The sequence below is a fragment of the Gouania willdenowi genome, chromosome 19 (assembly GCF_900634775.1).
Source record: "Gouania willdenowi chromosome 19, fGouWil2.1, whole genome shotgun sequence".
NCBI lineage: Eukaryota > Metazoa > Chordata > Actinopteri > Blenniiformes > Gobiesocidae > Gouania > Gouania willdenowi.
The window spans coordinates 6,607,348-6,633,244 of NC_041062.1; the positions used below are offsets into that span (position 1 = coordinate 6,607,348).

General features: G+C 35.8%; 1 protein-coding gene across 1 annotated transcript; it reads left to right on the top strand.

The window, feature by feature from the left end:
* Positions 1-1,130: 1,130 nt before the first annotated feature.
* On the top strand, positions 1,131-21,350 carry c19h10orf90 (chromosome 19 C10orf90 homolog). Its single transcript, XM_028475388.1, has 11 exons — positions 1,131-1,256; positions 1,706-2,426; positions 4,181-4,244; positions 6,361-6,452; positions 7,459-8,728; positions 11,412-11,567; positions 11,860-11,963; positions 13,353-13,509; positions 15,431-15,494; positions 15,664-15,754; positions 21,180-21,350. Exons 2-11 carry the CDS (start codon positions 1,866-1,868, stop codon positions 21,216-21,218), a joined length of 2,598 nt encoding a protein of 865 aa, XP_028331189.1. The 5' UTR covers positions 1,131-1,256; positions 1,706-1,865; the 3' UTR covers positions 21,219-21,350.
* Positions 21,351-25,897: the final 4,547 nt, after the last annotated feature.

The window sequence follows — 25,897 nt, forward strand, 5'->3', positions numbered from 1 at the left end:
CCTGTGTTTGAACCCGTTGGTGCACATGAATGGGGATGGTCTCTTTTGAAAGATAACATTCTGAAGTTTCTCTAAAAGAAATTTGAACACTGAAGGTATTAGTACAGCTTAGTTATTGTAGTATGAACATGAAAGTACAATCATTTCCATTATCGCCTGGCTTATTTTATCATAAACAGTTAAAATTGACTTATGTGTATCGGCTTGAGGGGCAAACGCAAAAAAAAATTACACAAAATGATGTAAATGCACAAAAGTACACCAAAAACACAAAAAACACACAACAGGACAGGAAAATACACAGAACAACAGCAAGAATACACAAAAGTATTCCAAAAAAACAATAGGGTCCTTGGTGCTCGGGCCCTAATAATGTTAAAAAATATACAAAATTACAGAAATATACACAAAAGGACAACATAACGACAAAAGAAATACACTAAATTATACTGAAAACGCACAACATAACATAGAAATACACAAAACATTATAGATATACACACAAATAGCACAAATACAATACACAAAAGGATTCCATCACACAAGATGACAACAAAAAATACATAAAACTACAAAAAAACTGTAAAAATACAACATAAAAATACACAAAATGGGAGAACATGCACAAAATGACAACAAAAACACCCAAAAGTTATGGTTCTTTCCTGTATTAATGGTTTGGTCATTATTATAAATGCTGATATGAATGGTAACAGTTACATAGTTGAAATCGAGTTATATGCATTAGCTTGAAAACAAGATGAGAGCAGAGTATAAGGTGCTACCTACATACAAGAAAAAACTTTAAAAATGTATACATTTTTAAGGGGTCTAAAGCTGTTTTTAGCTTGCAATGTCCGCATCAGTCACACAGTATCATATAATCGGCAAAGAAAAAGGGAAATGTTGTGCACTTTTCTGTTTTCACAGCTAAAAAGGTATAAATGTCAATATAAATATATAATTTAATAATCTAAAAAAAGACTTTTGACGATGTTTTTCATACAAATAAAAGCCTTGTAATATGATTGCATTGCATCAACAAGTGACTTCTCTTCACCCCACCCATTTCTGTATATCTTCCTATCTCCCTCTCTGTGTTGGATACTCTTTTTGCTGTGTAAGTCTTTGTTCAAGAAGGCACCACTCACGTCAACGTTCCTGACTGGAGACGCTACCCACTGGTACGGAAGAGAGTTGAACTGGACAGAAGACGCTGGAGTCAAAGTGGTGATCGGATAATTCATTGGTTATTGGTAAGTAGCAACTGAAAGCAGAGAACAATGCTGGTTTTTTTCTCAGTTTTAGAGTTAATACATTTAACTATACTTAGAGCAGGGGTCACCAACGGGAACCGTGGCAAGATTTATGACCAGAAATAATAATGTTTAGTGAAAGTAAGTGAAAGTTGGTTTTGATCATTGGGAGAAGCTCAAATTGTTGATGTAGGATGTGAGTTATCTGACATGATGGACTATTAAACAGACCCTGACGAGGTTCCTGAGTCACAAGCATTATTTTGCTCCAGACGCTGACTCATCTCTCGAAAAGACATTTTTGTTTTTCATATTTAAAGATCTAAACCAACCAATAAAAGAAAAGGTGAGAACTGACTCAATAATTGATCGATAAAGCATGACTAACAAAGACCAGTCAACCCTGAATTTAACCAAGAGAAAACTAAGAGTTTGTCGTCTTTATACAGGTAATAAAGGACTACCAGGCATGTTGTTCAAACAACTGATTCCATCCCTGCCATACCTGATGGCGAGTGGTGCTGTTCGGTCAAGGGATTGTCATTAATACCCCTACGATACCGACCCCCATACAAGACGTCTGTCAACTGTTACCTGAGCTACAGAGACATGGCTCTCCGCACTCCATCTGCTACCTTCAGGAGATCTCCAGTCTGGAGAAGATCAGGAGACGAGTCCCACTGGGACAGTTTCATATCAGAGACAGAGAGGGAGAGACCAACTAGTGTTTCTCAGCCATCACGTCGCCCTAGACCCCAAAGCGCCATCGAAGGAAGGCATCTGGCCACCTGGTTGGAGCACCTACAGACAATGCAAAGCAAGATTAAAACGCCTGTTGACAACAAAGCTCCGTATTTAAACGATCAAACAAGAGCCGTTCAGAACAAAGATCCATCAGGACATGTTTGGAAACAGAAGTGCAGGAGTTCATCCCTGTATGATACTTCAAGTCTTTGTGAGAGTTCTTTCAGCAGTCAGGATTCTCTCAGAACTGGGTTTTTCTGCCCTCCAAGACAAAGAGGAAGCTGGGAGCGAGCTCATTTCTTACAAACTCCGAGGAAAGAAAGAGCTCAAGTGAGTGATCTAGCTCCAGTCCAAACTGGTTGGCTGCCAGTCCAGAGAAAAGTGATGGTGGCTGATACTTCCAAACAAAACCAGTTTTTGGACCAGGTAAGAAATGCTACCTCAGCTACGCGACATTTGCTTGATTATAGCTTTTGAATTACGATGTGAAAATGTATTTATTTTTAGTGGTTGCATGAATCAGGGTTGGGGCCAATTACATTTTTCAATTACAATTACATCTTCAATTATCCATGTTCAATTACTACTCAATTATGAGTACGGTGACCAGCATTTTTCCAAATTACAATTGAAATTACAATTATTATTTTTCCACTGAAAGTCAAATGCAATTACTAAAGTTCAAATTCAATTAATCACAAGTACTGGAGAGCTTTTATTAATAATCCCATGTAACCCTCCTCTTGTGTTAGCTTTCTGTTAGCATCTCTCATAATAACACGTCGGTTTTGACCTCTATCTTAAATCAGCTAAACAAAAATACACTAAACGATATTATCTATCATCCAATTAGTTTCTCATCTCTTGGTTAACTTGTTAGGGTTCCTAATCAATGAAAATATTGGTATTAATGTCTTTGCCGTGGACGTCTGAGCCTTTCTTAAGCTCTGCCTAACTGAAATGTACTGATGTGTGATGAAGGTGGCAGTGCTTTGTGCCAGGCTAGACAGAGTAAAAGCTCCACAGAGGTCCATTTGTAGTCAAGTCTGTTGCCCGGGAGAGAGGGCAAAATGCCTTGGCTCCTCTGAAACAGCTTACTCTGTACGAACTCACTGCGTTTTCAAAAGGTTTATGACTCATGTGAAGCTGTGGAGGCAGAGATTGAGCTTTGTACCAGATGAGGATGATCGTCAATGCACATAGATCAGAAGTGTCATTTGAATTTGCCAGATATGAGAAAGTAATAAAACTAGATGAAGTGAGGATGCATAAACTGAGTAAGTATAACCCTTAGTCTTAATCCTCAGAGTCAGTATAACCATTTGGCGTCAGTATTGTTAGTAAACTGCATTATAACGACGTTAAAATTATGAAAACGTGCAAAGAAAGTAGTATCTTTAGTATATTGTACACTGAGGTACCCTGGTAGGTGAAATATGAATAAGTCTGTTGCGCAAAGTATCAGGAAAAAAATTTTTCTATAGTAATAAAAAGTATATGGAAAACAATAGTGAGGAAGACATACAGTACAAACATATTGTCATTTGAAAAGTAGGAACAATTAGCTTAAACTGGCAAATAATGGGCATGACAAACAATGACTGTGTTTAAATTGGCTAAAATATGAAAGCATGAAATATGGTGCAACATTTGGTGGGAAAAGTGGTGGAAATGGTTTACACTGTAAGTGTCTTGAAAGTGGAAAAAATGTGCAGGAAAGGCATTGGAATTTGATGGAGTAGTGGCTGAAATGGGAGTAATGTTGCAAAAATGCATTAAAAGGAGCAAAAATATTGCAAGAAATAGTGGTGAAAATAGTTTGGTGTCGTTGCAGAAAAAGGGTAAAAATAAGCAAAAATGGACTTAAATTGTTCAAAAAATTATTCTGTTTCTTGACGAGAGCCCCTACCAGTGTCTCGCTACCCCAAATGGGATCTTGACCCCAAGATTGAGTACCCAAAATTTACATTTTTCAGTCTGCATTGAAAAACATTCAGAATTGGAAATAAGTTTATCATTTAGTTAAAATAGTCAAACATCACAACATACTAAAACTACTTTATTTAACTGGACTTACAATTATATATCAGCTATTTTACTAACAGTTTCACATACAACACATTAAATACAATGCCATTTTGCAGGCCTGGTAATATTTTGCAAGGGTTTTGTGTTTGCAGGTAAAACTGAAACAGCCGATTACGCCGATGTTTCAAAGGACTCAAGGAACACTCATAACACAGGGTATGTTACCATCCAGTATTTTTGGTTGTGGGTATCACAACACAAGCTGAAAACTTTCCAGTCGGAAACAGTTATGGATGTCTAACCATTATGTTAAAGGTTACAACTAAAAGTCAAAGACAAAACAAATCTACCCCCCGCCCCTGAAAAAAAGGTCACAGAAATGTATCCTTTCAAAAAAAGATGCTCCGTGCTCGATCAGTGTTTTAATATACACGACCACGGGGTGACTGCAGGGCCCACGTAGAGAAGATTTAGAGAACAAGAGCTTATTTCAAGGATGACTTCCCACGGAGTTTACCTGCCTCTAATCAGGTCTTTGCAGAAATGCTGTGCCTGCCTTCTTCTTCCAAACGCTCCACATGGACTGACTGAATAATTTGAGCAACATTCCCCCTCAAAACAAAGTAATTTTCAAGTACAACTTGTCCCCACTTCTGCACAATGGTACTCTGGCACTGGCACAACAGGCGAGAGACACAGGCTTTACTTATCCTTATAGGCTGATGAAAAGAGGTGGAGTGGAAGCCAGACAGTGGCTGATAAGCAGAGATGCAGACTGATTGGAGGAGGCACTGTGTTAATCTTTAATCAATGCAGTCATGCTCTGCCTGGGTTGGATCAGTGTTTTGATCTTTCAACCTTTTCCTTGTTTATACATTGAATATCATGGTAAGGAATGAGCTTTAAGCAAACACACACACAAAAAAAGGAAATCTACTTAATGCATCGATACACTGAAATAGATTCACCTCTCATTATTCACAGCATGTGTCAAACTCAAGGCCCGGGGGCCAAATCTGGCCCTTTAGAGCATCCAATTTGGCCCATAAAAGAGAGTAAAAATGATAGAGAAAACATACATGTTTGCATAAATTACCAAATAATTCAGTTGTAGATATCTCAATTTCACAAATTCAATGAAACTCCACAATATTTTTAGGGGCTCAAAGTTTTCCCACACTTATAGCACATAAATCCATTATTTTTGATTGTAAATGATGGTAAGAAATCAAAAACTTTTCATAGAATCTTGCAATTTCTCACAAATATTTACACAACAATTGATTACAAAATCCAGAATTTCTTAAGTGAAGATCCTGCAGGGACTGATATTGAAAACTGCAACACAGTAATGTTAAAACTGTGCTGTAGTTTAAGGGTCATGTGACTGTAAGTGGTTTGTTCATGGGTGAGCAAACATAAAAGACAAAAAATACCTTTTTTTTTTAAAGTGTTATTACCATTTAACATTTCGCTCGTAATGCATCATGGGGCGGTTGCATGATGTGCCCACCATGCATACTTAAAAAAAATGTCCTGAAAAACATCTGGTTATTTTTCGTGTACTCAATTTTTTTATACCATCTAAAGTGAACGTACTACATACTCATTTTGACATCAGACTTAATAAGAGTATGGTAGTATGTCAGTATGCAACACATTTTTTGAAAAACCAAATGTCCTGATGTTAACAAGTATTCATGTCTAAACAGGTTGCCAAACATCTCCTGTGATAATACCATACGAACAGTGAGGGAAAGTGGGCTCTATCTGCAGTATTTGCCATATGGCTTTGTGTCTTTAACTTCCCTTCAGGATTCTGAGGTCAGCTGTTGATCGACAATAATGGTAATTTGACCTCAGCTTGTAGAGGTAATAGGAGGAGCTCTTTCCAGGGGAGCATTAAAGCTCTCCATAATGAGACCTGAACGGTTGTCCGATGTGTGGGGGGGTTCAAAAGAGACACTTGGCTGCTTGTACAAAGTACTGCAATTTGCACATTCCCTTTAAAATGAAAGCATCTGCACAGCATTCAATGGCTATCCCAAAGTGAGAGCCTGTTGCCTTGGTAACGGCAGCAGCAGGTGGAAATGCAGCCAGACAAGCAGTCAACGCAGCAATAGCATATCATTCAGTACTCCTTGGCCTTCCTGTGTAAAGCCGAAAAGTGACAGCAGTGGGTTGGTGCTTTGCTGAGCCTAGGATGTTCATTATTGACACTGTCAACATGGAGCCAGAGAGACAACCTGATGTGTGTTTGTATATGTCAAAAGCAGTGACGGAGTGTTTGTTGTTATAAGAGTCTAACGCTGTTTTGTCCTGACACGTACAGACGGTGAGTTGGAGAAGAGTCGCAGCAGTACGAGTGCTTTGGGTGTGAAGACGTGGCAGACACATAATCCAGTATCTTCGGATGATAAACAGGTAACTGAGATCTGAATTTTACATTTGTTAGAGTAAAAGCTTGACTTGATGGTATCTTTTGATATTGGGTATTACATTTTGCCTTATCTATCTATCTATCTATCTATCTATCTATCTATCTATCACTGACACCAGCATCTGTGTCTGTTGTTCAAAATGTGTGCCTCTGCTTGTACTGCATGTGTCTGTTCTTTAAAAAACTGCTTCCACGTGGACTCAATGACATTATTGTCTATTCAAAGGAGATAAAATCACCAAATGTTATTTATTTGCACTGAAACATTGATTTGAAGATGGCAGCAACTCCAACAAAAAAACAACCCAACTGCCTGTGATTGGAATTAAAATTAAAATTCAATGTGTTGGATAATTTTTCTCAACAGAAATGTATTATAAGGTGTAAGTATTGGAAAATTGAATCCTTAAAAGTAGCGTAGAAATACAAAGATGTGATAAATGAGAAATCATGAAGGCATAAGGGATGCGTCAGTGCTCTCCCATGCTTCATAAACACCATTAGAACCCTGTAGCACCACGACTAGAGTCACTTCCCTTCTTTTTTTTTTTTTCGCCCTTCAGCTGCTATAGAAGATAGAGTCTCATTGTTATTCTGTGAGGGATAAGTCACGCTGTGAGCTTGCTTGGGCTTCCATTCCTTCTATTGCTGGTGGCGGGGCATTCAGTGTGTCAGGCATGGGGAGAGTCATCTGACTGAAGAACAAACAGCAAAGCCCTGAAGAAAGACAAGACAGCTGACTTGCTGCTGAAATATGGCTTTAAAAAGATGTCATATTGTCAATGTCTCATGTCACATTAAATGGGGTTATGCTCTGTTTTGTACGTTTCACACTTGAAGACTTCATCTTAAGTTGGCATTAGCTGTGAAAAGCATCATATTTGTAGCTGTGATCGATGATAAAACTTTTAGGATTACCACAAGAACAAATAACTGAAGTGTAGGTGCAAGGTTTCATCAAACACAATCTCTCTGATCCACATGTTGTAGGTGACGGAAGGGCATCATTCTGGTGTTGACGCAAAAGGACGACTTGTGAGCTGGCAAGCATTGAAGAGAGGGTGGAACACCAGCAGGCTGTTCCCTTTCCCCGGCAGCAAGAAGTCCAATGTCCATCCCAAAAGGAACAACGCAGACTCCAGCACAAGTTCCCCACTGAAGGATACAACCAGCACTGCAACCCTCAAGCAATCCTCTCCATATTGCACGGATTCTGCTGCTTTCATTGGATCGCCCACTCCACCAGAAGGAACAAACCCCACAGGGACGTGTGGGACAAACATCACATTGCAAAGGACAAGGGTTGTTCAGCCCTTGAGGGCAACACTTCCCCTTAGTGGGATGGACACATGGACACAGCCCTCACACATACAAACAACCTCAGCTGTGGCGACAAGCGGCATCTCCTCCATCACCATCTCTTCCAGAAAGGTCACTAAATCTGCGAGTCTTCCTGGTTCCTGTACCTCAAGCCGATCTCCTTCTCCTACCCTCGATAACCAGTCTATGCACCAGAACTCCAGTCAGGGAACGACACATAGGAAGGCCACTATCTTGAAAGTGACAGAGAGTAGGGTCATCTCAAAAACTGTACGGGACACAGGTATGGCAGGAATATCACAAGCGGGTAGTCCATTGGAAACAGCGGTTCACAGAAGGAAAGCCATGATTATCAAGGTGACCGAGCACAGGGAAAGCTACAGACCACCCAAGAAAGGTCCCAAAAACCCAGAGAACAGACACAGCTACACAGAAGGCCCAATCAGACGCTTGAGTCTGGACAACCAATGGCAGAGAAAAACAGAGCCTTCAAACGATCGACTGCATTCAGGACCACAAAATGCAGTCACAACAAACGGAACCCTACACAGATCCACATTGTGTCTTTTTGTGAATAGCCCTAAATCGGTTACAGCACGTGATTCCTCAGATGTTTCTCCAAAGGTTGGTGGACCAACATCGGACAGACCTCGCAGACCATTGAGCTGCTATGGCAACCTGATGGGACATACTGAGACAAACATGGAGATCAAGACACGACCAGCTACTAGGAGATTAAGCTCTGGGCATTTGGTAGACGCCCCTGGCAACTTTGTGAACCCTGGTAGTAGTTTTATCCACACTAAAAAATCATCAAAAAAAGAAGTTGAGCCAGTGGCTGACACCATTGAACTAAATGGAAGAAAAGAAAAAATGTTTTCACCCCCAGGGAATGCAATGAGGAGGATGTCCCCCTGTCTAACGCTCATCAAGGCACCGGGTGGGTTTCTCTGTCCCACTTTGACAATCTACTTGTCAGCAAACACTCTCCCTCAGTCTCTGATCTACATTTTCAAAGGATGGCACAGTCTAAATATACTTTCCCCGTGCCATTTGTGTGCTCTGGCTCAAAGTTATTCCACAGCCATGATGGTTTGAAACTGTGTTCCACCTTTATTGTCTTATTGATGTGCAGTATTTAATTTCATTAGGATGATTGCTGCTGTGCTGAGTGCAGCTGACACTTTAGACAAGATAAATGGACTGATGTCACGTCACACTGTGTAGACACAAAGGCTTCATCAGCACCTTGGCATGTTTTTTTCATTTCCACCTTCTTCCATTTTTTCCCACGCATCTCTTTGCATGCGTGCATAATCTAACACAGTCCCACTTTCCAGTGGCAGCACAGGGTAAGCCGGGAAATCACCAGCTGCCAAGAACAATAAAGTGTTCGGATTTGTTCGAGAGAAGCTTAGAAATCAGTTTCTGTCGTGCAGCAAAGTCTGGCATGCCATTTTATTTTATTTTTGCACATATCAGGTGAATGCATATTATAGAAGGAGGTTTATTTTTGGATAATAACAGGTTACGTGCTGCCTATTGCTTCCTGTTCATGCACAAAGCTAATATATGGTCACATGGCAGCAGTTTCATGTTTGAGGTGCAAATATCCTGAGGGGGGAGCATGTTTCCAATGTGTTTATTTGTTGGTTACATTTCAAAGTAATTTTTGAATAGACTTGTAGAGTTTTGCATAACTAGAGCAAAAAAGTGGAGCAGAGAAAAACTAATTTACACCTAAAAGACTGGAACTCTAGTTAATCTGAACTCTGGTCTTTCTGATTGAATTTTGCATTCCCTTTGGAGTCCAACAGTCTAAATTCATTAGTGGTGAGTTTGTTTGTCTTATCAAGATAAGTGTGTATTGAAAAAGCCTTAGGGACATTTTAAACTGACTTAAGTGCAACTCAAGTTCAGCTCTGTTGTTATATGACAGCCAACACTAAAAAAAGGAAATAGTTGGACAAACTTAGTTAAATTGTATCCATTGGTAACACCTAAATGAATTAGGTTAATAAGTTAGATCAACACAAATAATTTAATTGACATGGTTTTTTATAAATGAATTGTTCTCAATTCGATGTTTTACATTAGTCCAACTTCAAATGAAGGCAAGTCAATGTAAAGTTTTCATTTTTACCAACTCAATAATTTGTAAAACCCAAAAGTAAAATCCTGCTCCTTTCCAAGTTGATACTATCTTCCTTTTTCCTTCTCCACATATAACATGATTCTTGGATTTAATGAAAATTACTTCATAAAACTGAAAAACTATAGAATCTGATTTCTTTGAAAGATCGGAGACATAATGACAAATTAAAGTCAGAATTTTGAGTTACTTCAACAACTGCTGAACAGAGTTTATGTTAGAAAGTGTCAACCCCCGGTGCTATTGGTACATTTACCGAAGTACACATACGTAGCGTCTTAGGTTTAAGGTTAGGTTTAGGGTTGGGGTTAGGTTAGGTTATAACCCTTTATCGCAACAAGTTTAAGGGTTAAGGTTAAGGTTAGGTTTTACGGTTAGGTTTAGTCTTAGTCACGTGACCTAAACTGGCCAATGAGGGGCGCTGCGTACGAATAGAATGTCGGTATATTGATACGGCAACCGTACGGATAGCCACTGCCTTTATTTTAACAGTATTTACATTTTAGTCATTGTCTTTTGCCTATAATGCAACATTTTGTCATCATGATTATTTCAGTTACAGTAGTATGATTTATTTACCATTGATCAACCTGTTATTTGATGGTATCAATGTTTGTAAATACACACAGACAGGTACCATGTGATCAATGCGTAAGAACACATGATCCCATGAGTTCTGATTGGATTTCATAATTTGCTAGTTTTTGTTCTCATGTATTTTTTTAAGTAGTGATAGTCGAGTTATTGTCACTTAAAAAAATATAGTCGACTATGACGAAAACTTTTAGTCAACAAAATTAACAGTAGTTGTGAAACTGTAAATCGATCTTTCTATTGTTTTGTGCATACCAACACATTTTTCTAAATGTTTTTGTGCTGCTTGGACCAAATTTCAAACAGATGTACTGTATTTCAATTGGAACAGATTTCCCTAACCCTTAATAAAATGTTTGATTCAGCTGTAAATAAGGTTCAGAAATTAAATACAATTAAACTCCTTCTTTGTACAGTGACATATTGACATTTGAAAATCATTGTGGGGAGCACGAAATAACTTCCAACTAAAATACATGAGTTTGAAATTTGTTACAAGCAGTATGAAGAAAATTAGAAAATTGTGTTGACAAGCACGAAACAATAGATGTTGTTATATGATGTGCCTCCATATATCATTATTACATCTGGTCAGTAAAATACCTTTGAAAATACAAAGCTTCAGGCAAATGAGTAAAATAAAGCAAATAAGGCCTTTTTCTGCTGAGCTACTGCACAGTCGTCTTGGAAGTCTTACAGAATAATTAATCATCTTTAATCGCAATCATTAAAGTTTTTTTGATTAATTACAAGTCATTGTTTAACACAATCAGCATTTAAATGAAGCTGATGCCAGAAATCGGTATTGTAAACTGTTGTCCTAGTGTTTGTTCATGTTTGTTTCTTCACTTACAACAAAAGCTGGCCTATATTTCAGATCCAAACTCCAATCAGTCTCCAGAGGAGGTGCTGGCCCTCAATGCAGCAGCGATTATTGCCAACATCAAACTCCAGCGGGAACTTAGCATGAAGAAGAAAACACCAAATGGAGATGTGAAGAATTACCCGACTGTGACGACACAGGGAAATACTGGTATTGCCTTTTTTCTCAATCACCTTCAAATATAACCCAAATAAAATGTTTTATTTCTATTCTGAGGAGCTAAAAATGGAGCTGCCTTGTTTACCTTTATTTCTCACCTCTGCTTAAATCAAAGTGTTTGTTGTGTTTGGTTGTCACATAGCGACAGTAGTGCCTATTCAATCAAAGAAGCCTCTTAGCATGTCGAGCCCATAGGGATTTGGTAGAACTGGGTGAAGTGAGGTGAAGAAAGTTGTAAATAAAACATCAATTGTTTGGTTTCCTTTTGCTACTGTTGTGACAGATGAGATGAAAAGCATCAAATCAGATCAACGCTGCACTGAAGCAGGCTTTGTTCCACTTTGTTCAGATGATGATGATCAGCCACCTGATCCGGTTTCTCTACAGGTTAGTTCATGCAACAACAAAATAACAACAACTCAATAAAATATTTGCATTTCTTTAAGAAAATGCAAGTGAGAATGCAGGCACTGGCCCTCGTCATTGAACACTGCATCAACATTAGCCTAGCATTGCTATTAGCCTAGTATTAGGTAGCATTAGCATTAACATTAGCTTAGCACTAACATTAGCTTAGCATTAACATTAGCTTAGCATTAATATTAGCATTATCTAGCATTAGCCTAACATTGAACTAACATTAGCATTAACTAGCATTATCTATCATTAGCTAGCATTAATTCAACCCAATTCAATTCAACTTCATTTATATACCGCAAATTACACCAAAGTCATATCAGTGCGCCTAACAAAATATGAAGTCCGTAGTAAGAAAGAAAGAACCCAACAAGGTACACATGAACAAGCATTTAACGGCATTTCAAATTTTTTTTAGGAAGAAATCTCCAGCAGAACTAGGTAGAGAGGATTAGCATTAGCTCTAACTAGTGTTAGCCAGTATTAGGTATCATTTGCAAACATTAGCATTAACCTAGCATTAACATTAGCCTAACATTAAAATAATATTAGCATTAGCCTAACATTAATATTAGCCGAACATTAGCATTAGCCTAACATTAATATTAGCCGAACATTAGCATTAACCTAGCAATAACATTAGCTAGTATTAACCTAGTATTGACATTAGCTGAGCATTAACATTAGTTTAGCATCAACCTAGCAAAAACATTAGCAAGTATTAGCCTCACATTAACATTAGCCTAGCATTAGCATTAATATTTAGGTAATATTTGCAAACATAGCATTAGCCTAGCATTAGCATTAATATTTAGGTAATATTTGCAAACATAGCATTAGCCTAGCATTAACATTAGCCTAACATTAAAATAATATTAACATTAGCCTACTATTAGTATTAGCCTAACAATAGCATTAATCGAGCAATAACTTTAACCTAGTATTAAAATTAGCCTAGCATTAATATTAGTTTAGCATTAACCTAGCAATAGCATTAGTTAGCATTACCCTATAGTTAGCATTTGCTTAGCATTAGCATTAGCCTAGCACAACCATCAGACAGCTGAATGTATTAAAAGTTAAAAGTTGAAGCCTTTAAATCTTTAAACGCTGAAATTCCCAATCGAAATGAATGGGGACATTTTTAACAGAAAAATTAAGTGAAAAATCTTGAATTGTTGACACATTTTGTCAAAATTGGTCAAACACTGAAGGAGTTGAAACACTCCAAGATTCTCAGGCAGAAGAAAAAAACAGATATTATTAGTGAGGATGCTTCCTGCATAATCACTAATAAAACATTGAAACAATAACTCTAAAGATAATAGTGTTGAGATATCAGAGATGTGACTCTTCCAGCAAGCGTTGGAGAAGTTCAGACCAGACTTCATCAGTCGATCTCAGGGCAGAATACGAGAGCTGGAGCGAAAAGCACGAGAAAGGAGGGATGTGTCACGGACAGATGCTGCACTCAGCCAGAGAAAAGCCCACAGCGACCAATCGGCTTCTCCTAAAGGTAACAGAGCAGCTGCCACAGCAATTATTTTACTTCTCCATAACATTGTCATTTTAGCTGCAATTATTGCTAAATAGAGATGTTTGATATGAGCTTTTTGCCAATGTTCGATATTTACCAATATCGATACATACATAGACACCTTTTCCCATCCTAATTTTTGCTCTCATGATACAGTATATCACTCAATGAAGTTAACATGTTAAGCCTATTTCAATGTGACGTCCCACTGGATGTGTTTGGTATAAAACATCATCTTTGCAAAATAAGAAAACTATGTTTACGTCACTCATAGAAAAATTGCAACATTCCTTTTTATAATCATTGTTTTAAACAACAGCACATTTTCAAAATATCGGTAGAAAAACCAATACCAGTTTTACAGAAGTGGATTAGGGCCATTTTTGATTGAGAAAGTAATTTGGGGCAAATCGAGAATGAAGTCGAAATGTCGAGAACAAAGTTGAAATATAAGATAATATAATAAAGATTAAAGTGAAAATAAAGAGAATAAAGTTAAATTATAATGTCACGAGTAAAGTTGAAATTTTGAAAATGAACTCAAAATACAATATCGTGATAAAAGTCAAAAGTTTGCTAATAAAGTCATATTCACGGAAGCTGACTAGGGCCAATTCTCCATCAAATCTGACCCTAATCTGTTTCCGTAGCTCCTCAATAGCCACAGAAGGACTGAATGCTCCACCTCTTCCAAACTTGACTGTTTTTTCCTTCTGAACAGATTATGTTTTTGCCAATATCTGTTCAAAGTCCTTAAAGAGATTAAAACACTATGTTTATGAGCTAAAGGAGAAATAATCTCTTTGTTATTAAACCCAACTTTGAAGTATAGTTTAACACAGTCATCGATACACGGCATTTTGTAGACGGCCACGATCTGCTGTTTGTTGTCGTATGGTGAATTGGCCCTAGTCAGCTTCCTTGACTTTATTAGCAAACCTTTGACTTATATCAAAATATTGTATTTTGAGTTCATTTTCAAAATTTCAACTTTATTTTCAAAATTTCCAACTTTTTTCTCTACATTTCGACTGTATTCTTCATTTGCCCAAAAATGATTTCCTCTATCAAAGTTGGCCCTAATCTGCTTCCGTACAGTTTCAACCGATATGACATTTTTTGTCAAATATCGGCCGATAATATCGGTGGGCCAATAATATCGCCCATCTCTATTCCTAAACCCTTCAAAAACACACAGAGTTGGACAACCCAGTACAGGTAATTACCCCATAGTGCTTACTTTAGTTAACTTTACTTGCAGAAAATCACTGCAAACAACAACTTTTTGTGAAATTATTGGTGGAAAAAGATCTTTTCATGAGAGCAGAAATCAAATTATTACCTGAAACGTATCTTTATTCACACTTTCATTCAAACTGATCGACTGGGAAGGCATAATAATGAATATGGTTTATAAGAAAATCAACAACCACAGATGGCTGTGTGTTGTGAATGAGTAAGTTTCTCTATTGAATAGAAATAGACTGATTGCACACGTTATATTTGTATTGAAATATTTCTTTGACCTTCTGATGTTATTAAGTTTTTGAAGTATTTTTGAGTGATTAGGTTTTCATTCAAAGTGCCAAGCAGGGCTTTTACAGTAAATAATAAAAGCTTCAGCTTTGTGGCACAGTGTTTTCTGCCCTCTACTGGCTGTAAGACCAAACTGCACCAGTGGGAAATAGATTACTAGCATAAATAAATATTGATTTATATTTGTCCATTGATGACACATCATGCAGAGTTGATTTTGTGAAGTCTAAGGGAGTTTGAATTTTAAAATTGGATGGTTGTTTTTGGACAAAATAAGCTTTAAATCTCATTAGAATGCAAAAGGGTTCTTTTTTGGTGTTTCTTCTTCTTCATTGCATGTGTGGACATGCTTGTGTTTTTTCAGATAACCTTTTCAGATCCCGAGACGGAGCCATTACTGGGAAAGAGTTTCAGCTCAGACCAAAGCAGTGAGTTCTATTTGAAATGCTCTCTCGCTCTTTTTCTTTCTTTCTTTTTTTTTTTTTTTTCTTTCTTTCTTTCTTTCTTCTCCTCTTTACATTTAAATTATTTCACTGTCTCCTATACCGCTGGCCTTCATTGCCGTATATGCACCTAAGGTCATTAATTCTGTTACAGAATGCCAGCAGAGGTGAAGAGGAAAAGAGATGAAGACAGGAGGAGAAAGATTTGTCTGAGCAATAGACAGCGGGTTGACCTTTTCAAAAAGGTATAATCTATTCAACTTTTGGCAAAACTAGGATGGACTCTATAGCTTTACTGTCGTATACTCCTGAAATCCTTCAAAAATAAAATCATAGCACAGAATCTTCCTTTAGATATGACAAATCTTACCAAAAAAAAAAATTGCCCCCCAAATAAGAGCACTTTAACAAATGTATCCATTAAATGATCTAAAATGTTAAATCTGTTTCCAATGGATTAGTCACTTTAAGTCTTTATCTCATAAAAAATTAGTAATTTTGTGTATTTTTGTTGTAATGTTCTGTTTTTGGAGTCATTCATTTGTATTTTATGTTTGTATTGTCGGTCTCTTTTGTGTATTTTTGATGTCATTTTATATTTTTCACTTAAATTTCTGTATATTTGTAGTGGTTGTGTGTGTTTTTAGATTAAATTTGTATATTTTTGTTGACCTTTTGAGCATTTTTTCTTTGTTTTTAGGGATTGATTTGGATTTACTGATGTAGATTTTTTGTGTTGATTTTTGTATTTCCGGTATATTTTATGTATTTACAGTGTTGTTTTGTATATTTTCAGTTGTTTTGTGTGTATTTGTAGTCGTCGTGTGTTTTTTAGAGACAATTTGTTTATTTTTTTGTTGAAATTGTGTGCATTTTTCCTTTGTTTTGGGGATTCATTTTGTGATATTTGGAGTTATTTATGTATTTTTGGTATATTTTGTATATTTCCAGTGTTGTTTTGTATGTTTTTCAGTTGGTTTTGTTAATATATTTAGTCGTCCTTTGTTTTTAGTGACAATTGTATATTTGTGTTGACCTTTTTGTGCATTTCTCTGCAATTTTGTCTGTTTGGGACTAGTCATTTTGTGTTTTTTCATTGTTTCTTTATGCAATTTCCCAATATTTTGTGAGTTCTTGCAGTCCATTTTGATCCAAACTAAAAGGTTTCTCAATGTCGCTGCTTTTTCTTTTCTCTATCTTATTTAAATTGAGTAGCAGTTTAAAATGTGTATTTAAAAGGATGGTTGGATCGATAATAGAGTTACTGAATAAACAAGTTTGGAGTGGATGTCAGAATGACAAAAACCAAGCTTTTTTATAAAAGAAAAGATTGGGGTTGTTTCTCTGCTGAAGTAAAACGTACAACCTTGTGCACTCATTAGTTAAACACAAAAGCTACCAGATATACATCACAGGGATGAATGAAGAAGAGCTGAAATGGATGTCTTTATCTGGTTTCATCCTCGTCTTATTAAATCATGTGTATGTTTGAGCTTTTAAAACTAAATTTTTCCACTTATTTAAGTTTGTGGATGTAATTCCTTGAATCAGAACACCCAGAAAACAAAGAAATCTATGCACAACAGAGATAAAAGGAAATGCATTTAAAATAAATTAATTATATATACAATTCAGCAAATGGAAACCCACCACTTTCTCAGTAGGAATTTCTATTTCTATTTCAATCCTCATGTATATTTCCAACTAATTCAGATATCTCAGTCCCTTCAAACACTTACATTTAGTAAAACTCCACAATATAAAAGAACTCTAATTTATTTTGCAAAATCCATCCATTTTTCTTCAATAATTCCACAAAATTTTACCAACTTAAAAAGAAAATGGTCACAAAACTATTAAAGTAAAGATTATATGTTAAGGTTTCATTTATTCAGACAACTGTTCCCTAGGAAATGTACTTTGATCTCCTGACATGTTTCGACTGTCAACTGCCAGTCCTCGTCAGAGGTGTCTGCTGATAGCTTTGATGTTGTTTGATGTTTCCTTGGCTTTCGCTTAATAATTCCAGCAAGATTATTTTTGTCTTTTTTTTTTTTAATAATATGTTAAGGTAAAGATCCTGCAATTAAAAAAAGTAAAACATTGGTTGGACTTAAAAAAATTAAGGTAAATCAATCTAATGTTTTTTCTTTGACTCAATGTAAAAAAAAACATTTTCATTTTAATCCTTTTTTTTAATCCCTGCCAACTGTTTACGTTCATTGAGGTAAAGTGATTGTTTTGGCTCAATGTAAATATGAATTTCACTTTAAGCTAAAATGATTTGTTCCATATACAGTAAATGAAGGTTAAAGCAAACTAAATATATGAAACTGCCCTAAATTATAAATCTTTATTACAAATTATGTAGAAAATGATCTTAAAAAATGCTTTATATATTGAAAAAAAAAAAAAAAATCAAAATTATTTTTAGAAAACATGTTTTTATTTAATTGTTTTAACAATTTGGCACATGCAGAGACTGATTTTTGTCACTTTTGTTTGGATATTGTCTGTGCCTTACATACTTTACATACTATTTTTGCGTGGAAGTACAAATTGAGGACACATTAATGTTGAAACTGAATAAATATTCAGCCCACTTGAGATCAAAATGGTTTGTATTTGGCACCTGAACTAAAATATGTTTGACACCCCTGTCCTGGGGCGTGTGCGTGTGTGTGTGCATGTGATAAAGATAAAAAGATAGATATTTGGAGTATTTTTTTTTTATTTGCACTCACAGCAATACAATCATTTTTCCTCTAGATGTAGCTGTTGTCTGTCTTATTAAAAGGATGACAATCTGAGACACTTGGTGTATGTATGTATGTATGTATGTATGTATGTATGTTTGGTTCTACACCAGCACGTCCTGTATTTTGACCTCTATAAAGAACTGTGTAGGATTGGTTCGTCCCATTGCGTTCATTATGAGAGGAGCCGTGAACAGTGTCATTGTGTGGGTGTATGAGGCCAGTGTTCACCCACCAACAAAAGGCTCTCAGTGGCTGAGAGAGGACACACATGCACAAACCCACACCCACACACACACACACACACCATTTATCTAATGCACGTGTCAAACTCAAGGCCCGGGGCCCGAATCCGGCCCGTTATGGCAGTGGTTTTCAACCTTGGGGTCAGAACCCTTTTTGGGGTCACAAGACACTGGGAGAGGATCGCCAGATGCCTTCAAGAAACTGCAACAACACTAAACACTTTTTCTTGGCACATTTTTGCTCCTTTTAATGCATTTCTTCTATATCATTCCCATTTCTGCCACTTCTCCATCAAAATTCAATTCCTTTTCTGCAAATTTTTTTCCACTTTCGATACATTTTCTGCACTTATAAGCCCTTTCCACCATTTTTCCACATGATTATCACTTTAAACCTGATCTTTTCACCATATTTCATGCTTATTTTTGCCAATTGAACCACATTCATGGTTTATCATGCCCATTATTTGTCAGTTTAAAATAATTGTTCCAATATTGACACTTTGAACCCTTTTTACCACTTTTTCTGTCCATTTTTGGCCACTCCAATTTGCAACCGTTAATCAATTTCTGTGGTTTTTAAAATCTCATTTCACCACATTTTCCACAATTTTTGGTCACTTTCAACCTAATTTTATTTCCGATAAAAACAAGGGTTTACATCTTTAAGATGACTATATGCTATGGCGCAAGTAATAATAAACTTATAACAGTGAATGAGATTCAGAGAAATGTGGTTATCACAGATTCATAGAACAATGAACCATCATTTTGCTGACTTTATGGATGCCCCTCCCCACCAAAAAATCTAAATATTTTAAAGTAAAGATTCTGTAGTAACTGATACCTGTCGTTTATTGTTCTTACCTAATTTATAGACACACATTTATTTATTTTTATTCAGTTTATTTCCGACATGGTTACATTCACTTTTTTTTTTTTACATTTTTTTTTTTTTTTTTTTTTGTACATGCCGAAAAAGGAGACGAGAGAAGCAGTTTGCTTATCTGGGTCCCGTCCCCTGTTTTACCATCGCAAATTTACATGGGTTTACATGTCTCTCTGGTCAAACATTCTTGAGTTGTTCTGAACAGTCCTTTTTTTGTGTATTCTCATCTGTAGTCAGTGTTGTCTTGTTTTTATTCCTCCTCCTCTCTATCGTTGTTCGTGTTGGCCTTGTTCCCTGCCAGACGTTGTTAGCATTCCTCCAGTTCAAGAATAGTTCCTCTTTCGAAGGTGTTTGGAAGGTTTTTCCCTTTTCATCCATAATGTCACCACTCGGGAATGTCTCTTTTGGACACAAGTTTGCAGCTTGTTTTGTCTCTACATCAAGGTTAATCCAGCTGTTGTTAGTTCTATTGGCAGTGTTGTATTTTCCACTGTTAGATTTAACTTGTATAAACACATTATTATATCTTAGTTCATAAGCAAGGTAGTAATTTCATTGTATTATATCTTAGTTCATAAGCAAGGTAGTAATTTCATTGTACAGGAAAACGTGTTTCTAACTGCACATATGACAATAAACACTTTGAATTTAAATTTAATGTAATCCTTAATCACCCCACCACCTATCAATTGAAATGAATAAATGACAGACCTTTTTTACTCTTGGTTTCCACATTTAATTCAGTCTCCGTAAAATAATCACAGTCTGAGTTTTGTTTCCAGTGTTTATAGAGATCTGGGTCCATATCCATGATTACCATCAGTAATGTTGTTGTTTAGGTGGATCCTTCGTATTTTCCCAAGTCTTCCATCGTTTTGATGAGGATTGGTTTTCTGTTCTCTTCTCCCAGTGGTGTGATATAAATCTTGCAGTTTCTTGTCCATGTCCTCACAATTTTTCCTCCTTTTTTTATTTGGCGTGCCTTCCATGCAGTGCTTGCATTTTGTTTCGTCAGGTTTTCATTGATGTACATCTTCGTTCCCTTCAGTTTATTTCCTTGCTTCAGTAGTTCTCCTTTAAATTTCATATTCGTGAAGGTTATTTTTACAGCTCTGTTATCATTTTTCTTTGGCAGGAGATGACAGGAGTTGATGTTGTCAGGGTTCAGGACAATGTCCTTCGACTCCAGGTAGTCAATGACCTGTTGTTCAATCGATTTTGTTTCTTCGTCACTCGCGTAACTCCTGGGTTTTATCTTTAGGCCTGTGATGATGACATCTTTCTCTCTTTCCTTTTGTTCCAGCTGTTCAACCCTGGCGTTCAACAATTTTATCTCTTCAGCATTTCTTTCATTCTTTTCTTCCAGTACCTTTGCTTCGCTTTGTATGTTTTCCAGTGAGTTTTCCAGCGTCTTTTCCAACGACTTTATCTCGGCAGATAGGTTTCGTAGACCCTCGCGTATCATCTCCTTGACCTCTTCCGAACCCGAATTGGGTTCTGAAGTGCCTCCCTGCGGTTTTTTCACCATTTTACTTCAGTCTTGGGCCCAATTTTTCAGGCTGTTCAGTTGTAGCCAGCTGTAGCCAGCTGTAGCCAAAGTCATGTTATCGGAGCGAATGAAAACACGTCTGCTCTCTCCAAAGACCAGAGACAATCATTTGATTTACATGTGGAAATGCTGAAATCTGTGGCTTACTTGAGACCAAACTGGTCGGTATTTGGCCACTGATTAAACATGGTCTATGATAATCTAATGCCATCACTGTTTGTGTGTTTCCAGAGAGTGTTGAATAAACTTCTGCACAGGAGCAACATCTAAATGATCAGAGGCTGCAGCAGGAGATGAATCCTCTACATCCAGTGCTTTCAATGTTCAAAATGTATGGAAATAACGCTACAAATAATAACACTGTGAAAATGGATGAAAATAAAGCCTGTATTTCTGTTTTTATGTTTATTTCATGGTCATCATATACTGTAAATATACTGATGTTAAAGTAGCCACAGCTGGATTGCTTTTTATAAATTCAAAAAACCTCAGGTTCTTCATGTATTGATACAGTGACAATGTTCAAATATGGTTATTCATTGACTCATTGACTATACGAAAACACTTTACACACAGGATGACAAAAGTTGTAACCAAATTGACGTATATACGTACTCACTGTCACGCAGGGTCGCTACGTCTTTAACCAAAAACTGGAGAAAATTCTTGTAAGACTAAATGTAATATATGTGTGTATATATATATATATATATATATATATATATATATATATTTTTTTTTTTTTTTTTTTTTTTTGATGAGCCAAGTTACTGTTAAAGGGCTCAACAAGAGCTTATACAGTATGTGTTAATCCAAAGGTGGGAAACTTGTATCACAGCAGGGGCAGCAAAAATGTGATTGTAAGGAAAAAAATGGCGTTGTATGTTATTATATTGAGTCATTTCATAGGTTTTTGGTGTTTTTGTGTGTATCTTTGGTGTCATTTTGTGTATTTTCAGTGTCGTTCTGTGATTTTGCATGTTTTTCAAGTGAATTTGTGTGTTTTTGGAGTCATTTTGTGTATTTTTGCTGTTATTGAGTGTATTATTCCATCATTTTGTTTATTTTTGAAGTCATGTTGTGTGTTTTTCAAATCTTTTTTTTTTTTTTTTTTGGTTCCATCATTTTGTGTGTTTTTGGAGTTATTTAAAACAGGGGTTCTCAACTGGTCTCACCCTGTGACCCACATTTTACCACGGTCATTAAATTGTGACCCAGTTTTTTTTTTTTAGAATTCAACCAATCAAATAATTTTTTTCTAAAATAGCTGTTAAAAACACACATAATTTAAACATAAATGTATATACAGTATATTCCCGTGTAACATGCATTTCACAGCACCCCTGTCAAAAGAAACGTTTCTTTCAAAATAAAAGACAAGTCCAACATGAGCGATATTAAGTATTAATTTAATTTTGACCAGCTGTCCGTGTCCCAACCAGTGACAGGTCTGCGACCCACTTTTGGGTCCAGACCCACCAGTTGAGAATCACTGATTTAAAATACACAAAATCACTCCAAAAATATACGAAACGCTAACAAAAATACACTAAAAACACAATATGACAACAAAAATGCTCAAATCGAGAGAGAAGCGAGAATGAGAAGTGAATCCAGAAGTCAAGAGAAATTGACAGATAGTGACATTTTGTGACATATTAACAACAAAAATGTGCATATTTTTTGTTGTTGTAGTCTAGCCATCAAATAACAGAAGAAGAAGAAAATTAGGTTTGGTGCTGGTGGTTTAGAAAACATCAAAAGCACTGAGAGAACTACTAATCGCACTCGAGCAGAGGCGTCCTTGTGGAGCTTGAAAACATCTTCAGGAAAAAAGTGCAGTGAAAGGTTGAGTAGATCTAATAGCACTTACAGCTTTCCAAGAACAGAATAAAATCACTACAATACACTCCAAAAAAGAATATATATCTTTATTTGTTGCAATGTTTTTCATCCTGCTGAGCAATATAGATAAATAAATATATATGTAAAGGAATATAGGAGGCTGGAGAGACATAGAACAGGCAAAATGTGCATTTCATAGCACTCTTGCAAACCTTTTTTTCCTTTTCCCCTGCCTGTCAGTAGTTTTATTTCCACTCTGCTACCTAATTATAAGTGACGGTTGCTGAAATAAAAACCTGCCATAATGTGAGCAGAACCCCCCTCAAATTACATGATACCCTCTCGTGTAAAACCCAAACTTTCTAATGTATGCAGTTTGTCAAAGTTATCTTATTTTCACTTAACTGCAAATTGCCATTGCTCTCCAGAATGCTGGAGGTAATGGGATGCAGAAGATCCTCTCGCTGCATGATGAAGTGCTGCTGATGTACTTTCATTTCTTCAATATATATATATATATATATATTTTTTTTTTTTGCACGTTACAAAGCATTCCCCATCCAGGACAGTCTTTAACCATTCTCATTGTGTCCAATAAGTGGAGGAAAGTCTGAAGTGAGCTGCAGGCACCGTTCAGCACTAGCGATAATAGCAATAAGATGAAGGACTGTGACCTTGTCTCCCTGTTAATAGAAAATACCTTACAATGGGATCTTTGTCTCACTTTGTTTCACTTAGTGCTCATGGATATAACCTGTATGTACACATTAGTGTGTTTTCATCAGAAAAGAAGGACATTATCTACTTTTGGAGGCTCTTTTCATTACTTCCATCAGTGAATTCACTAATGAGTGTGTGGAGTTTTAATGTTTTTAATAGTTCTTGCATCCATCATTTTCTCTCACGCAAAACAAAGTATTTACTTTGCCTATTTTTTCTACCGTGTAATAATGTATGGGGCGCCGCATGCTAAAATAAACAGAAGCTTTTTGCAACATTTAGCAACAAAGCACGTTTAAAAAATGTATGTAAATGTTTTATGTTACTTTTGACCAGATTTCCATCAATATTTGTGAAATTTGTGATATAAATATAATGTCATTGTTAAATCTAAGGCACACTAGTGGTTAGCACGTCCGCCTCACAGCAAGAAGGCCCTGGGTTCAAGCCCTGAGGTGGACACTTAGGTCCTTTCTGTGTGGAGTTTGCATGTTCTCCCCGTGCTGCATGGGTTAGGTTGACTGGAGTCTCTAAATTGCCCATAGGAATAAATGCTCCTATGGACATTTACTATGGACCCCCACGGCCCGTAAAAACAGGAACAAGCGGGTCTGAAAAAGGATGTATGGATGATAAATCTAAATGTTAAATCAAAATCCATCCATCCATTTTCAGAGCGGCTTTATCCTATTTCAGGATCGAGAAATCGAGAGGTCTGCCGGTGCCAATCTAAATCTAAATCTAATTGTTAAATGTTGAATCAAAAAGTCACTGTTTTTTTTTTTTTCTCTTGTAAAAATATAATGTCAATGTTAAATCTTAATCTAATTGTTAAATCTAAATGTTAAATGTAAATGTTAATTGATGAATGTTGAATCTAAATCTAAATGATAAATGTCAAATCCAAATGATAAATGTCAAATCCAAATGATAAATGTCAAATCCAAATGATAAATGTCAAATCCAAATGTTAAATCTAAATCTAAATGTTTAATGTAAATCTAATTGTTAAATTTAAACATTGAATATACATTTTAAATGATACATTTTAAATGATACATTTTAAATGATACATTTTAAATGATACATTTTAAATGTTAAATCTTAATCTAAATGTTAAACCTAAATGTAATTGTTAAATCTAAATATTAAATGTAAATCTTAATTGATAAATGTTGAATATGAATCTAAATGATAAATGTTAAAACCAAATGTCAAATCTAAATCCAAATGTCAAATCTAAATCCAAATGTTAAATCTAAACATTAAATCTAAATCTAATTGTTAAATCTAAATGTTAAATGTAAATTTTAAATGATAAATGATTAATGATAAATGTTGGCTGCACAGAAACATGTACTTTATATAGTAACAAACTATCTTTTTGTGTGAACACAGAGAGCTTTATAGAGATTGTTAGTAATGTATTCCATCCTTTAGGAAGCCCTGAGACAATATGTCATTCTTCAATGTCACAGCACTTAAATATACAGTATAGAGGCAACCTTTCAATTCCAAAGGCCAGAGGACAACAATAGGATATGCTGAGCTGTGATTGTACCTTAAATCCTGTGCCAGGAAGCAAATTCCCCTAAAATGCTGAATGTTTCCTTTTTTCCTGATGCATGAGGCAGGAAAAGGATTTGAGGAAGTAAAGGACAAATCTTTGTTTCTTTTTCCCTTAAGCAAAAACAAGCAAAGCTAATAATTAGCTTTATTACTTTAAGGCAAAATACAAATTTGTTGTTTTAAATTGGCTTCATAAACACGGATCTCCATCAGTTCAGCACTGAGATTAAATAACTAAATAACAAAGTCTGATAGTTAGAGGGAAACCATTAACACGGACCTTCAAAATAAAATGTATAATGTGTAACATCCTGTGGTATATATTAAAGCGAAACATATTGATAAAAGATTGTTGAAGTATGACTGAAATACAATTGAATAAAATACAAAATGATATGTTATTATAAAATGATGATTATTATTATTATTATTATGATTATTATAGTGGTCCAGGTTTTTCTGCAGTAGTAGAAGGTTGGAATGTTCTCTAGTGAATCACTAACTGTAACTGTAACTAAATCACACACACACACACACACACACACACACACACACACACACACACACACACACACACACACACACACACACTCCAAAATTTTATGAAATCTTTCATGGTGTAGAGGTAATAATAATAATAATAATAATAATAATAATATTATTATTATTATTATTATTATTAATAATAATAATAATAATAATAATAATAATAATAATAATAATAATAATAATAATATTACTTTTTTTTACAGCGGCTCCCAGTAGAAATTACAACAAGATGAAAAAAAAAACACTAACAAAAGATACATACATGA